Source organism: Hyla sarda, chromosome 6 (assembly GCF_029499605.1).
Source record: "Hyla sarda isolate aHylSar1 chromosome 6, aHylSar1.hap1, whole genome shotgun sequence".
NCBI lineage: Eukaryota > Metazoa > Chordata > Amphibia > Anura > Hylidae > Hyla > Hyla sarda.
The window spans coordinates 286,130,783-286,147,994 of NC_079194.1; the positions used below are offsets into that span (position 1 = coordinate 286,130,783).

Here is a 17,212-nt window from a genome sequence, read left to right on the forward strand (position 1 = left end):
AACTAAACGCTAAAATGAGGGTCTGGCACCCTCTCTCCACCTTTTTGGACAGTGACTATAAAGCTGACCAATTGGTTCAGCCATTTTTGTTGGCTTCATAGAAGTGAACAGATCAGCAAGGAGCCATAGGTGCCCACCGCTATATTTGGTTACCAATCATTGGGCCCTAGCGGTCATATCATGTCATACCCCCTTCTCAATGTGTGCTGGTACTTATGTCTATCTTATGTCTATCTATGATTGTATTACTATATATATATATATAATTATTTGTTTAGCTATGGTCCCCAAGATCCAGGACCGAATTACAAAGTATAAGCATGTAAAAGGTTTTTTTTTTTCTTTCAATAAACTTTATTTATAACAAAGACCGAGACAATCTTTAGGCTTTCTTTGGATCCTAATGGGTTTTCTATCTCTTCTTTCCCCCTCCAGGACTGTTTACGGGCCTGCCAAGAACAGATCGAGTTGCTCCTAGAGTCCAGTTTGCGTCACGCATCCCAGCAAATCAATATGCCATCAGACACGAAGTCCGCAGATGAAACAGACCTTTCATGCACCCCAACCGATGTCAGGGATGTGAACATCTAAATGCGGAATGGGGGGGAAATTATTATTTTTTTTTAACTTTTTTTGGCTATGGAACGTGAGGTTTCGGATATTGCCTCCCGGGAATGAACTTCTCCCATAATCCTCATGAAGAGAGCCAATCCTATGGACATATATATCTTCGGGAAGAAATATTGATTTTTTTTTTTCACCTATATACCTGTGACCTAAAATAATACCCCTACCCCCCCCCCCCCCATTCCCTCCCCCCAAAAAAAAACTCTTATAAAAAATAACAAAAAGAGAAAATAGTATTCGCATAAGCCGACGTTGGGGTTTGTGCTAGAAAAAAAAGAGAATTTTTATAATCAGCTAGTTTTATATTATGTGTTTATGTCTGTATGTTGTAAAAATAGACATTAACACAAGACAAATGTCTCCAGGGGAGGTACTAAAATTTGGTTCCTTATGTGTATACAGCCATTTTTAACGTAGAAGAGGCTTTTAGTTAGAATATTTTTTTTTTTATTTTTTTTTTTAAATGCCATGTTTTTTTTTTCCACCTATTGCTTTTTTGCGGTCTCTGCGTCTCTATAATCTTGCTTGCTATTGCATGTAGTCACTTTATATTCTTTTCTTACATGTAAATTTTTTTTTTTTTTACCTCTTTTTAGTTTTATATCCTCTTCACTTTATAAATGGTTAATGTAACCCATACTATAGTATATGTTAGTATAGTGCATTACTATATGTTAATCCTTATGTATGGCTGTGGATTGCCTGTGCCGACGGCTTGTAGGATGCCAGTTTTTTTTTTTTTTTTTACAACGTCTCAAGGCTTAGTTTACCGCCCTCTATTTTACTCTATTATTAAGAGATAGTGATGGTAATATATTATATTTTTATAATCTTTGGTATTTTTGTAGCTGCCTCTGTGTTAAAAAAAAAAAAAAGTGAAAAAAAAAAAAAAGAAAAAAAAAACATCAAAAAACTGGCATCAACCTCCTCCCCGCACCCTATTTACCCAAGCCTAAAAATGTCAGGATTCAATCCACAGTCCAATTTTGTATGTGTTATATTCTAAAACCATTCCATTTCAAAGCACTTTGGGTCCTTTTAAGTTTTAGCGATAATGTTATATGTGGGAATTAACAAAAAAAAAAATGGAATGGTTTGGAATTGGCATTTGAACTGAATGGCAAAGCAAGTGATTACTACTATTAAGCTCGCCTGGGCAAGGGGGGAGTTCTGTGGCTCAGAGTATTCTGGGAGTTGTAGTCGTTTTAAGGTGCATTTGTGGTATAGGAAGCTATTTTGTGGGCCTTGCCGCCTTAAAGGCTGTTGCCGCCTTAGGCCTGGGAACTGGATGGCATTCTCACATATGTCAGGTCCGGGCCACAAATCGGCTGCCGTTACTAGGTGTCTGTGATGAGTACAATCTCAGGAGCCGCAGGTTACCTTCCCAGGTATTAGAAAATGTGGTTAGAATAATTTCGTGGACACAGCAGTACATGGATCAGTTTTTTTTTCCTCCTTTAGCCATTCTACGGTATCTGCTGTGTTCCGTTTTATATGTTTGCATAAGGGCACGTTAGAGTTAAGGCTTTACCACAGGTCTATGTTAAAGAAGCTTTTTGTTCTTTTTTTTTTTTTTTTTTTTTCAACACTAAACTATATAATTTATCGCTAAGGCTTAAGTAAATATTTATTGCAAGAGATCCTCACAAGGCCAGTATCACCTTAAAAAGAAAATAATGCAACTTCCCCTTTAAATATTTTTTTTTTTGGGCCCCGCCCCCGCGGTCCTTAAGAAAAAAAATAAGGGTTCCACTGACATTGGCATTGTCTCAATGTCGCCACACAAAGCACTGTAAATTAATCTTGGAGATTGTGTACTTGAAATTAGCTGTCTCAAATTCTCCCTTGGACCCCCCTGCCCCTTCCTTACTTTTTTTCCTTCCCTACCCCACTTCTTTTTTTCTTTTTTTTGTTCATAGCTAAAAGACACAAAAAATATATAAAAAATTTGCACATTTGAACCTCTGAACCTTTTTTTTTTTTTTTTAAATATTATTAAAACTAAGAATTGTTCTGAAGGGAAGCGGTTGACTTCGGAGGAGAATGTATCGATGATGAGCTGTGCATGTGAGAAAATGCCCTTATGGTGTTGATTGTAAAAAAAAAAAAAAAAAAAAAAATAAGGAAAAAAAAATGGAAAAAATATGAAAAAAGGAGGATTTCTCCAGTTTTATTAAAGCTGCTATGGATTGAAACTCCCAGCATGGTTTTGAAAAGTCAAAAAAACAGTGCTTTTCTGTATCTATGTCATTGTTTTATTTTGCTGCTATTATGTTGTAGTCCTTTTTGTTATGTGATGTCTTATACTGCCATTTTCTAGAATTTAATTTTCTCATAGAAAATTATATTGTCGACTTCCATGTTTTCGTTTTGATTTTTTTTTTCTGTGTCAGTTTTTACTTTAATGTGATTACTGCTCAATTCCAAAAAGAAAAAAAAAGTTCTTGTTTTACAATACCTCATGTCTCATTGTTGTCACGTCCAGGTTCTTTTTTTTATTTTTATTTTTTTTCTACTGCACCCTGGTATCTGTAAGGCCCATGTTGGAACTGTGTTCGTACTGGGTCTGGGATGATCACTATTGGTCTTTTGTTGGTGTTTTTACATAGTTCTGACGTTTTAGAGAATTCTGATTTGCATTGGATTGTGTTTGTAAAGTGGGTTAAACTGCCTTGACTTTGGTTGGTCTGAATTGTTGGTTGGTTGGTTGAGATGCAACTGAGGCCTACACCCGGTTAATGTTCTTTAGTAACCTTGTTTGAAATTCTGAAGGTTGATACCAATAAGAATTTTTTGGGATTGACCATGGTGGGCCTGTGAACTTTATAGACATTGTAGGTCAGTATGCTGGAACTTGGGGATACATAAATACAGTAAAGTGAGTTGGGACAAGGCCAATATGCACATTCCAAAGGAGAAATTGACTTTATTATGAATTTTTGGATTGACCCATTGTGGGCCTATGAACTGTTTAGATGCTATGGGATTATGTGGATTTGCAGTTTGGAATATAGTGCTGCACAGCTACATTAGAGTGAGTTAGGACAAGGCCAATACGCATATTCCTAAGGAGGAATTGACTTATTATGGGTCAAAAAGAATTTAAGAATAAAGAAATGTTGGCTTGTGGGCTGGAACTTCTAACCACACAACTAAAGAAGAAGGAGCGGGGCAAGATCTATGCACAGTACAGAGGCAGGAGAGTCCCACATTGCACCTCTTCAGGATATAGCCGAGGTTGGGTTGTTCATAGAATGTTACGTTACATGTGATACCACTGAAAATCATGCATTGTTTTTTTTAGATGAATTTTGTTTGCGTGGAAATGTCATTAGAGTAGGTACCGTGGTCTGGATTGGGTAGAAGGTGCTCAGTGCCCAATAAGGCACCAATGTCTCAAAAACATCACCGCAAACCAGCTTATGCTTTTACATAGGAAAGTATAATAAAAATGTTTAAAAAAGTAAGCTCAGCTGGGTTCTGCATGCTGCTAAACCAAATCCAAATTGGTAGGGAGTAATGATTTACAAAACTAATTATGAATTAATTTAATTTTTGTTTTGTTTTGCTTCTACTGCCAGGGTCCACGAATACGTGGCTCATCCTGTCCAAAAATTCCAGGAATATTATTTTGTTTTTATTTTGCTGATAACCTCAAAAACTCTTCTGTCCGTATAATCGAAAAGGTTTTCTTTCCTGGACCAAATGTGATAATAACGTCCCAGTGATTTTATTTTTTATTTTTTTGTGTGTTTTTGTTGAATTTGCTGGGGCAGCATGTGAACAACTCTTGTTCTCACTTATTGTAACTCCTTATAAGGCCAAAGTCTATTGGTTCATGTTCTAATAGATGGGTAATGTTACTTTATTTACAGTTTTTTTTTTTTTTATTGTGTATTAGCCAATCAGTCATCCTTGTGCATCCATGATGGCCGGTCTGAAACGCACATTGTCACCAACAGACCGTTATGTAATACATTACTTTTTAAGTCAAATGACAAAAAAAGAAAACTAGGAATAAACCATTCAAAAACATTTCCTTTTGTGGTCTTGATTTTTTTGCTATGTATGTATGATGATAATTTTGAAGGGCATCTCGTTGTACAACCTAATGTAGGAAAGTTCACATTAGGGAAAAAAAAGGGGGCCCGATCCTGGCAATTTTTTAATTGGGCTATAGTCACTGAGGTCAAAGTCGTTATAAATCACAATGGTAAGAAAACCCAACAAATAGAATTTCATTACTGTTCTGCTTATCTGGAGTTTAGGATGGCCAAAGCTGAGAAATGTGCAGCACTGAAATAACATGATAACCTACATTTACAACCACTGTTACCTTCCAACGTGTTTCTCTATGGCAGTGCTTTGCAAACTGGCTGTCTGGACACATTAGTGTGTTGGCAGCAGTCCCCAGGGGTGTTGCGGGACCGTCCCATAGCAGCAGCCGCAGGTTACTATTCTTAAAGGGGGTATTCCCTTTTTCATATAAACTGGCTCCAGAAAGGAGATTTTTAAATCACTTCTATTAAAAAATATTAATCCTACCAGTACTTATCAGCTGCTGAAGTTGAGTTGTTCTTTTCTCTCTGACAACAGTGCTCTCTGCTGACACCTCTGTCTGTTTCAGGAACTGTCCAGAGCAGGAGAGGTTTGCTATGGGGATTTGCTCCTACTCTGGACAGTTCCTGAGACTGACAGAGGTGTCAGCAGAGAGCACTGTTGTCAGACAGAAAAGAACAACTCAACTTCAGCAGCTGATAAGTACTGGAAGGATTAAGATTTTTTTCATGGAAGTAATTTACAAATCTGTTTAACTTTCTGGAGCCAGTTGATATGAAGAAATAAAAAAGTTTTTTTCATGGAATACTCCTTTAAGTGGGTATGGCCCGTACTGCCTGATCTTGAAATGACAGTGAGCAGCGGTGGCTGCTGGGACTTCTGACCAGTGGCGTCCTTGATGTTGCACCAAGGAGGCAAGCGGGAGGGTGTTTTTCGGCAGCCCACTAAGAGACACAGGCTAGGTAAAAAAAATGGCATGAGGGGGATCAAGGGGGAGGGGTGAAGTGACATGGGGGGATCAAGGGGAGGGGAATGAAATGGCACAAGGGGTGATGGAGGGGGAGGAAGTGGCACAGGGGGTGGTCAAGAGCAGGGGGATGAATTGGTGCAGGGGGTAATTAAATGACACAGAGGGTGGTGAAGGGTCAATGAAATGGCACAGCGGGTGATGAAAAGACACAGCGGGTGATGAAGTAGCACAGGATCCGGACCGTATACTATGGTTTAAATGGGCACTGTCAGATATAAAAACTGTTGATATGTTATAAAGCATGCAAAAACAATAGGTTTTGCAATTATTTTCATTAGAAAATTTTCAGTATTTCATACTGAAAAAGCCAGTCAAAGAACTGCCCCATCTGCCTCCTGGAATGCATTCAGTGCTTCTGTGAACACTGCTTCGTCCTGGACGTTTTGGAGGGGGGAGGGGCTGTAAACACTGCAGAGACTCATGTGAAGAGAAGGGGGGGGGGCAGGGAGCCTGCTGCCGACTCTCACAGCAGACATCAATGAGAGAGGCAGAAACATGCATTGCAGACGAAAAAGTAAGTGTCCAAGCATGTGTGTGTGTGTGTGTGTGGATATATATATATATATATATATATATATGTGTATGTGTGTATATCAGTGTGTCTATCTAATGTGTATGTGTAAGAATATATGAACCCAGTGTGTGTGTGTGTGTAACAAAGGGGGACTACAATCATATCCTCATGCTGTTTCAAAACTAAAATTCCCAGCATGCCTGCACATCTAAATGATGTGTGGGCATGCTGGGAGCTGTAGTTCTGCAACAGCTGGAGGCACCCTGGTTGGAAAGCACTGGACTGAGGAGAGGGAGGGGGAGTGGTTATCACAGTGAGGGACCCGCCCCCCTACTTCTGGTAGATAAAATTAAGGTATTTCAGAAATAAAGCTAATTCGGAGAGAAATGTAGGTCACAGACACATACAAAGTACATGTACATGATCAGGATGAGATACTGAGCAACATATAACAGTTTAGTTTTTTTGAGTGATCTGACGGGTACGCTTTAAGGTCCGGTCAGGGAACGGCATACAGGTAAAAAATGAGCAGACCAGAGTCACTGTTTGACTCCGGTCGGCTCATTAAAGTAAATGGATTTCAGCGCTGGTCCGGCTGGGGTACGGGAGAGCCCGGTTTGCCCCTCCCCCAGCCGAATCCGGCACCCAAAATGTAAAAACGAGGTGTGAATGCAGCCTTATCTATGATGTGAAAAGTTTTTAAAATTATAGTAATGCTTTAAAGACGCAATGCCTATAATAAAATGTTGCTAGTATATACCAAAAATTAGGCAGCCAATGGCACTGTTACGCCGAGCGCTCCGGGTTCCCGCTCCTCCCCGGAGCGCTCGCAGCGTTCTCCTGTTCGCAGCGCCCCAGTCAGACCCGCTGACCGGGAGCGCTGCGATAATGTCCCTAGCCGTGATGCGATTAGCGATTAGCTTCCACCTGTCCACTTCCCTATATAACCTCACTTCCCCTGCACTTCCTGGCCGGATCTTGTTGCCATTGTGCCTTGAGAAAGCTATTACTGTGTTTGCCATTTCTGTGTTCCTGACCTCTTGCCGTTGCCCCTCACTACGATCCTTGCTGCCTGCCCTGACCTTCTGCTACGTCCGACCTTGCTCTTGCCCTATCCCTTGTACCGCGCCTATCTCAGCAGTCAGAGAGGTTGAGCCATTGCCGGTGGATACAACCTGGTTGCTACCGCCGCTGCAAGTCCATCCCGCTTTGCGGCGGGCTCTGGTGAATACCAGTAGCAACTTAGAACCGGTCCGCCGACACGGTCCACGCCAATCCCTCTCTGACACAGTGGATCCACCTCCAGCCTGCCGAATCCTAACAGGCACAGAGACCCCCACAAACCCAATCCACCACCATCAATAAATACTATCCAAATAAAACACAACAGCCTAATGTGGAAAATACTGGAGTAGTTAAGGTACAACCATGATGATAATCTAGATAACAACAGAAAGCTGAGGATGCCTGTCTTTTATTTCATTACTGTATGCTGAAAAGACCAGACAGAACCAGCGGTCCTAAAATTAGATAAAAGTTTATAGTTGATCAACCCTTGAACAAACGATGATCTGGTGAACAAGTTGGTCAAACCGGTGACACGTGATCAATAATGCTGGAGAGACGGTGGAACGGAATATATTTTGCCGAAAGATCATTGGTGAATGAACAATCAATGGTCAACAAACAATCTTTCATCCAACTATTGCCGAAAGTGATAGTGGCTAGACATCTTATCCCCTATCCAAAGGAAAGGGGATAAGATGTCTGATCGCGGGGGTCCCACAGTTGGGACCCCCACGATCTCTGTGCAGCACCCGGCATTCGTTTAGAACACTGGGTGTGGGCGGCGGGGGTTGTGATGTCACGGTCACGCCCCACCCCCTCAATGCAAGTCTATGCAATGCAACCGCCACGCCCCCTCCCATAGACTTGCATTGAGGGGGCATGGCGTGATGTCACAAGGGGCGTGACCGTGACAAAACAACCCCCCATCGCCCATTCCAAGCGTTCGAAGCCTCAACCCATTCTATCAATCCTGTGGTCTCTGAACCTGGCTCGATGTCAGAAAATGTGTATCCTGCATCTGGAAATCCTCTGTGGAGGAACCTGGCAGGAAGTATTTAAAGGGGTACTCCACTGGAAAACATTTTTGCTTAAAATCAACTGGTGCCATAAAGTTAAACAGATTTGTAAATGACTTCTATTAAAAAAGCTTAATCCTTCCAGTACTTATTAGCTGCTGTATGATCCATAGGAAGTTCTTTTCTTTTTGAATTTCCTTTTTGTCTGACCACAGTGCTCTCTGCTGACACCTCTGTCCATTCTAGGAACTGTCCAGAGTAGGAGCAAATCCCCATAGCAAGCCTCTCCTGCTCTGGACAGTTCCTGACATGGACAGTGGTGTCAGCAGAGAGCACTGTGGTCAGACCGAAATTAAATTCAAAAAGAAAAGAACTTCCTTTGGAGCGTACAGCAACTGATAAGTACTGGAAGGATTAAGATTTTTTTATAGAAGTAATTTACAAATCTTACAATGAAAGAAAGTAGCGTGCACTCACCGCGGGTAAACAGCTGCAGGCCCGAGGTCCGGGATTACCGCGGCATGGACGGAGACGGTAAGGGGCACTCAGAGGCTACGCCGGCTGTATCGGACGTCCATGCCGCGGTGATCCCGGACCTCGGGCCTGCAGCTGTTTACCCGCGGTGAGTGCACGCTACTCTCTTTCATTGTATTGTTTGATACTTTAGTGTGTGCACCCCGCAGGTGCTGCGTTGTTATTTATCGGGTCCGGAGGCTGCCTGTGTATACCAGTGGTATCGTATATCTGCATGCTTAAGCTGCACGGTGTGCTCTCTCCCTCTCTAGTGTCTTAATTTACAAATCTGTTTAACTTTCTGGCACCAGTTGATTAAAAAAATTTTTTCTAGTGGAGTACCCCTTTAATTTCCTTGTTGTGCCCCCACAGGAGAAATAAAGTATTACATAAATCAGTGGCCTGTCTGAGACATGTTGGATCCTCCAGAGGGAGATGCTCTTTGTAGATCCTCATTATAGACGAGGATCATGGACAGTAGTCTCCCTCCCGGTAAGGCTGGGTTCACACTACGTTTTGTCCCATACGGGAGCGCATACGGCAGGAGGGAGCTAAAATCTCGCGCTCCCGTCTGTCACCGTATGCGCTCCCGTATGTCATTCATTTCAATGAGCCAGCCGGAGTGAAACGTTCGGTCCGGTCGGCTCATTTTTGCGCCGTATGCGCTTTTACAACCGGACCTAAAACCGTGGTTGACCACAGTTTTAGGTCCGGTTGTAAAAGCGCACACGGCGCAAAAATGAGCCGACCGGACCGAACGTTTCACTCCGGCTGGCTCATTGAAATGAATGACATACGGGAGCGCATACGGTGACAGACGGGAGCGCGAGATTTTAGCTCCCCCCTGCCGTATGCGCTCCCGTATGGGAGAAAACGTAGTGTGAACCCAGCCTTACTCTGAATGCCCTAAAAGGTCCTTAGACTTTTCCCTCAATCTCGGCACCAACAGTTGGGGAATGAGGGGATTTTTTTTTCTTCTTAGTTGCTTCCTGTTGGTTGCAGGTCATTTGATGGTCTACTCTAGATGCTAGGCAACAGGCTGTTGGTCATTTTTGGGCAGTTTGTCATCCAACGTGCTGCCAAGTTGAGAACAGGATGGTAATAGCCAAGCCATATTCTTCCCTGACTTACATAGCTACGTAAATTAGGGGGGGGGGGGGATGCTTTTCCTTTTATTGAGTGGGCAGTGGTGAGTGATTTACGCTCTGTTTTTTGCTGATACAGTACAGAATGGAATAAGTCAGTGGAAAATTCTTTGCAGTAATTCAGCTGCCCTGGAGTTAGAGATTCAATTCTTTTTACCTTCTTTTTTTTTTTTTTTAAACTTTAAGTAGTATTCTAAGTAAAAGCTAACAATTTACATATACTGTCTACAGTGGGGGTGCCCACCTGACCCTAAAATGTTACTGATATGTTCCAAACTGGTCCAAAAATCCTTGGGAGTTATTGGAGCAACGGCCAATCATGGGTGCATCTGGCCCATTCGCATGGAGGGCCCCTGGTCACATGATCAGAGAGGGGTCCGAGTGGTTGGATGTACGCCACTAAGATACTTATCGCCTATTCTGTGGATTAGGGATAACTATTATCCCCTCCGCTTCAAAGGATTGGGAATAAGATGTCTGGTTGCAGGGGGTCCGCGCGATCTCCGACATGGCATCCCGCTGGCCGATGCACATGACGAACTCAGCTCCGGTCTGGATGACGGGTGACCACTGCCGTTACGCCCTATGAGAGGGGGCGTGAAGACTGTGTACTAGCCATCACGTCCACTCCTGTAGACATGAATGGAGGGGGCGTGGCATTACATCAGGAACACGTAAGCCCCAAGCTTCCTTCTGCAGTACGCCCGCGGCGCCTGCCCGAGGATCGCGGGGGGTCCCAGTGGCTGGATCTTCCCCGATCAGACATCTTATCCCCTATGCTTTGGATAGGGGATAAGATGTTTAGGGGCACAGTACCCCTTTAAGGGCAGGGTTACAAGGGGCACATCTGCAGTGTATTTCATGCTGCGGATGTGCCGACATCAGTCACTGAGAGATTGCAGAGCAAGCTCCTGACTGCGGCCGGGTAGCTCTGTTTGTCCGCTTGTAGTGGATTTTCCTCCATAGAAAACCGCACTATGAGTGGACACACAGAGATACCTGACCATAGTTGGGAGCTCGCTCTGGAGTCCCTTTGTAACTGATGTCGGCACATCCGCAGCATGAAATACACTGTGGATGATGCATTATGCCCCAAATATGTTTATAAAATCTTGAGGTGTAATATATTTTTATTACCATTTGAAATGTATTAAAAAAAAAAACACTATTCTACCTGCTTCTGGCAGATCTTACTATTCCTACTGAGTTTCTCCCAAGTATTGTGATAATTCAGTAATTCTCCTGCATCTATATTGCCTGGTTAATATATAAAAGTCAAGTTTTTTGTTTTAAAAAAAATACCTTTTAATTAAAAGGGTACTCCGGAGGAAAACTTTTTTTTTATTTTTTAAATGAACTGGTGCCAGAAAGTTAAACAGATTTGTAAATGACTTCTATTAAAATATCTTTATCCTTCCAGTACTTATTAGCAGCTGTATGCTACAGAGGAAATTCTTTGCTTTTTGAATTTCTTTTTTGTCTTGTCCACAGTGCTCTCTGCTGACACCTCGGTCATTGTCAGGAACTGTCCAGAGTAGCATAGGATTGCTATGAGGATTTTCCCCTGCTCTGGACAGTTCCTGATACAGGCATCAAGTGTCAGCAGAGAGCACTGTGGACAAGACAAAAAAGATATTCAAAAAGAAAAGAATTTCCTCTGTAGCATACAGCTGCTAAAAAGTACTGGAAGGGTAAAGATTTTTTAATAGAAGTCATTTACAAATCTGTTTAACTTTCTGGCAACAGTTGATTTAAAAAAAAAAAAAAATTAATGTTTTCCACCGGAGTACCCCTTTAAATTTTTGCAAGCTAGCAGTAGGTTCTGATACACCTACACATCATTCAGAACAGTACACCCTTGTGCACTCAGGGGGGAGATTTATCAAAACCTGTGTAGAGGAAAAGTTTCTGAGTTGCCCATAGCAACCAATCAGATCGCTTCTTGAAAGAAGCGATCTGATTGGTTGCTATGGGCAACGCAGCAACTTTTCCTCTGGATCGGTTTTGATTAATCTGCCCCTCATATATTATGTATTGAAAAAATAATAATAATATTGGTTCGCTACCCTACTTGCTTGTAGTTATGATGTTTTCTATATTGTACAGAATAAAAGAAATCGGATATAATTAAATTAAAAAATAAATTATTTAAATAAAATAAATAAATCTAATAATATACATTACAAAGATGGCAAAATGTTACTTATATTGATTATACAGCCAATATTATTCAAAATGGAGCTTCATGTTAACAGAGTTGCTTAGTGGGTGGATCTCAAGGTAGTGAAAGTATGGAAGAATTTTGGGGTGCATATCATGCAGATAGTTCTTAGGCTATTTCATGCAACAGGCGAACCACTCCCCACGGGATCCCCGGGGACCTGACAGCGGTGCAGAAGGTTCTTTTGGGGGAATTCTTGGCCACTCAAGATGAATGTACATTTCTAGGCTGCGTCCATGTTCTGAGGTAAAAAAAAAACAAAAAAAACCCCTAACTTCCCTTTTATTGATTTACTTATAAAAGAGGTCCTATGTAGTGCATTTAAAAATGCAGCAAACTCCCTAATGCAATAATGCACACTCCTATACGGAGTTAAATTGCATATGCTTGACAGTGTCTGCAGAACGCTGTCTACTTGGGAACTGAGCGGCTGATTAAAATAGGATCACTTTGTCTCCCCTACATGTTTCGTGGTGACTTAAAGGGGGTACTCCGCTGAAAACCTTTTTTCTTTTAAACATATTTGTAAATTACTTCTATTAAAAAAATCTTAATCCTTCCAGTACTTATTAGCTGCTGAATGCTACAGAGGAAATTCCTTTCTTTTTGGAACACTGATGACATCACGAGCACAGTGCTCTCTGCTGACATCTCTGTCCATTTTAGCAACCATGCATAGCAGATGTAGGCTAAGGGCAGCATGGTGGCTCAGTGGTTAGCACTGCTGCCCTGCAGTGCTGGGGACTTGGGTTCAAATCCCACTAAGGACAACAATAAATAAAGCGTTATTATTATTATAACGTCAGCAGAGAGAACTGTGCTCGTGATGTCATCAGAGAGCATTCCAAAAAGAAAAGAATTTCCTCTGTAGTATTCAGCAGCTAATAAGTACAGGAAGGATTAAGATTTTTTAATAGAAGCAATTTACAAATCTGTTTAACTTTCTGGAGCCAGTTGAGATAGATATATATATATATATATATATATATATATATATATAAAAGTTTTTTCCTGGATAACCCCTTTAACCCCTGAGGACGAGGGTGACACCACGAAACATGTAGGGGAGACAAAGTGATCCTATTTTAATCAGCAGCTCAGTTCCCAAGTAGACAGCGTTCTGCAGACACTGTCAAGCATATGCAATTTAACTCCGTATAGGAGTGTGCATTATTGCATTAGGGAGTTTGCTGCATTTTTAAATGCAATACATAGGACCTCTTTTATAAGTAAATCAATAAAAGTGACGTTTTAATAATACAAAAAGAGGGAATTTTCAGTTAGTGGTTTTTTACCCCGTCACCTAGGTGACTGTAGTTTGGTGTTTTTTGGTTGATATATAACCCTTTCCCACTTTGGGCATTTTTGACTGCATGTTATGAGGGGCTCACTAGGAGGAACATGTGGGTTATGAATGAAAGTCAAGGGGCAGCTGTGCTGCTGGAACGTGCAGCTGCAAATGAGGATTGGCTCGGTTGCTGGGCAAACATGAAGGTTGTGGAGAAGTATTCGATTTCTATGACAAAGCAGAGAAGACTCCAGATCAACACATTGGCTAATTCGATTTACCACAAAAGCTTTAGTAGCTGGTCGACCCCTCCCCCTCCATTCTTCATATCTATCTATCTATCTCATATTTATCTGTGGTGGCTCAGTACAGGAGTTGCACCCCTGTACCCTTGCTGCCCTGTCAGGCAGACTCCATTTGGTGACCCCTGGGCCCCCCTGCACCCGTGTCTTGTATATAAATCCTAAGTGCCTATGTTATCCAGTGTATTGTACATAAAATGTAATATACCTTTAAGTGTTGTTGTCATGTGATTGTAACTAGGGAAGGTACCAGTGACCATGTGACCTACAGGGTGACCTATCGGACCCCTCCTGAGTCTCCCCCATATAAGTCCTGGGCGGAGCTTCCTCATTCTCTTGAGTGCTGAGTGCAGTGAGGTCAAGTCTGGAGAGACTGTCTGGTGTCCTAAAGAGGCCTAACGTCTCCCACACAGCCACGAATGCACAATTCCACTACCCCCCAGGTCCAAGTCAAAGCCCGGTAAGCTACAAATGGGGTCAAGTCAGTCAAGTATTCTGTATCAAGTCAGCGTGGCCCTGCATCAAATTGTCCAAGTCCACTATAATTCCCAGCAAGTCCTGTGGTCTCTGAAGTCACTGGTAATCTCCTTGGGCCCTGGCTGAACTGTATAGACTGTTACATCTGTCTACCCTCAGTAAAGCTGCCTTTGTTCTGTAACTTGGTGTCAGAGTCATTATTGCCCCCGTGCCTAGCCCAGGATCCAGCAGTATACCTTCGGGTGGTGTAGAGGATAAACCACGCCCTGGTGTCACGAATAGAAGGGGTTAATGCCATCTGCCCCTAGGTAATGCCATCTGCCCTCATCACACCCTCACCACATATCTATATATCACATTTCTATCTATCTATCTCATATCTATCTATCGCATATCTATCTCATATATATCTATCTCATATATATCTATCGCATATCTATCTATCGATTCAAGCAAAAGGATATACAGCAGTACACTGCTAGCACTAAGCTATATGTGAAATTTGAGATGTTTTACTTTGCAATACTGCTATGGTGATAAACAGAGGTTCTTAGTTTACCATTTGGCAAAATAGTGTGTACCATCCCACCATGATAAGGAGACCCCTTTGGGACAGACCCTACACTATGAATATGCCTCTCCTAGGCTGCACTGAGCGCTAGCAGTGTGCTGCTGTTATACTTTTGCTTGTATTTGTAGTTCAGCCACAGCAGCATGCACCTGTATACTTGATTCATACAATAGCTGTGTATTAGGATGTGCTGACCAATTATTCCTTTTTATCTATCTATCTATCATCTGTCAATCTATATATCTATCTATCTCATATCTATATTTCTATCTATCTCATATCTATCTATCTATCTATCTATCTCATATCTATCTATCTATCTATCTATCTATCTCATATCTATCTATCTATCTCATATCTATCTCATATCTATCTATCTATATATCTATCTATCTATCTATCTATCTCATATCTATCTATCTATCTATCTATCTCATACCTATCTATCTATCTATCTATCTCATATCTATCTATCTATCTCATATCTATCTATCTATCTCATACCTATCTATCTATCTATCTATCTATCTATCTATCTCATATCTATCTATCTATCTATCTATCTATCTATCTATCTATCTATCTATATATCTCATATCTATCTATCTATCTCATATCTATCTATCTAATATCTATCTATCTATCTATCTGTTTATCTTTAGCACTTTAAAGATAGGTTTACACATAGGTTTTTTTTATTTTTACCTGAAAAATGCCCCAAAACACTCCAATACTAAACTCACTTGGCATTTGTCTTGGTGTTTTTTCCCCTCATATAGAGTTATATGAGAGAAATGCTGAGATTTTTGGCATAGTCATAGTCTTAGCATGTTGTGATTTTGAGAAATTGCTTGTGAGCCCAAAAACGCCCAAAAGCAGGAAAAAAATCGCCATACCCAAGACCTCAAAGTGGGTTTGGCTTTTCATAATTCCCTCTTGACTCCCTGTCAACATCTTAAAAAAATCCCTTTATCTAGACCAGATTTTGTGTGATGGATTTTCATTTCACCATACGTTATGCACCATACCTAACAAGAAGGTGTAGTGGTTGGTACTCCTGCTAACAAGGAGGTGTAGTGGTTGGTACTCCTGCTGACAAGGAGGTGTAGTGGTTGGTACTCCTGCTGACAAGGAGGTGTAGTGGTTGGTACTCCTGCTAACAAGGAGGTGTAGTGGTTGGTACTCCTGCTGACAAGGAGGTGTAGTGGTTGGTACTCCTGCTAACAAGAAGGTGTAGTGGTTGGTACTCCTGCTAACAAGGAGGTGTAGTGGTTGGTACTCCTGCTAACAAGGAGGTGTAGTGGTTGGTACTCTCGCTAACAAGGAGGTGTAGTGGTTGGTACTCTCGCTAACAAGGAGGTGTAGTGGTTGGTACTCTCGCTAACAAGGAGGTGTAGTGGTTGGTACTCCTGCTAACAAGGAGGTGTAGTGGTTGGTACTCCTGCTATCAAGAAGGTGTAGTGGTTGGTATTCTCGCTAACAAGGAGGTGTAGTGGTTGGTACTCCTGCTAACAAGAAAGTGTAGTGGATGGTACTCCTGCTAACAAGGAGGTGTAGTGGTTGGTACTCCTGCTAACAAGAAGGTGTAGTGGTTGGTACTCCTGCTAACAAGAAGGTGTAGTGGTTGGTACTCCTGCTAACATGGAGGTGTAGTGGTTGGTACTCCTGCTAACAAGGAGGTGTAGGGGTTGGTACTCCTGCTAACAAGAAGGTGTATTGGGTGGTTCTCCTGCTAACAAGGAGGTGTAGTGGTTGGTACTCTCGCTAACAAGGAGGTGTAGTGGTTGGTACTCCTGCTAACAAGAAGGTGTAGTGGTTGGTACTCCTGCTGACAAGGAGGTGTAGTGGTTGGTACTCCTGCTAACAAGAAGGTGTAGTGGGTGGTACTCTCGCTAACAAGGAGGTGTAGTGGTTGGTACTCTCGCTAACAAGGAGGTGTAGTGGTTGGTACTCTCGCTAACAAGGAGGTGTAGTGGTTGGTACTCCTGCTAACAAGGAGGTGTAGTGGTTGGTACTCCTGCTAACAAGGAGGTGTAGTGGTTGGTACTCTCACTAACAAGGAGGTGTAGTGGTTGGTACTCCTGCTAACAAGGAGGTGTAGTGGTTGGTACTCCTGCTATCAAGAAGGTGTGGTGGTTGGTATTCTCGCTAACAAGGAGGTGTAGTGGTTGGTACTCCTGCTAACAAGAAAGTGTAGTGGATGGTACTCCTGCTAACAAGGAGGTGTAGTGGTTGGTACTCCTGCTAACAAGAAGGTGTAGTGGTTGGTACTCCTGCTAACAAGAAGGTGTAGTGGTTGGTACTCCTGCTAACAAGGAGGTGTAGTGGTTGGTACTCCTGCTAACAAGGAGGTGTAGGGGTTGGTACTCCTGCTAACAAGA

At 42.0% G+C, this 17,212-nt stretch overlaps 1 protein-coding gene across 2 annotated transcripts in view; it reads left to right on the forward strand.

Moving 5' to 3' along the window:
- Nucleotides 1–17,212, forward strand: part of CCND1 (cyclin D1) — a 177,362-nt gene that overhangs the window by 20,403 nt on the left and 139,747 nt on the right. The window contains exon 5 of one of the 2 annotated variants that reach the window (XM_056527577.1): nt 436–4,662. The exons of the other annotated variant lie outside the window; for it this stretch is intronic. Within the exon in view, the coding sequence (XP_056383552.1) occupies nt 436–591 (156 nt within the window). The 3' untranslated portion in view covers nt 592–4,662. Of the gene's footprint in view, nt 1–435; nt 4,663–17,212 lie in introns of those variants that run through there. 2 annotated transcript variants of the gene reach the window in all.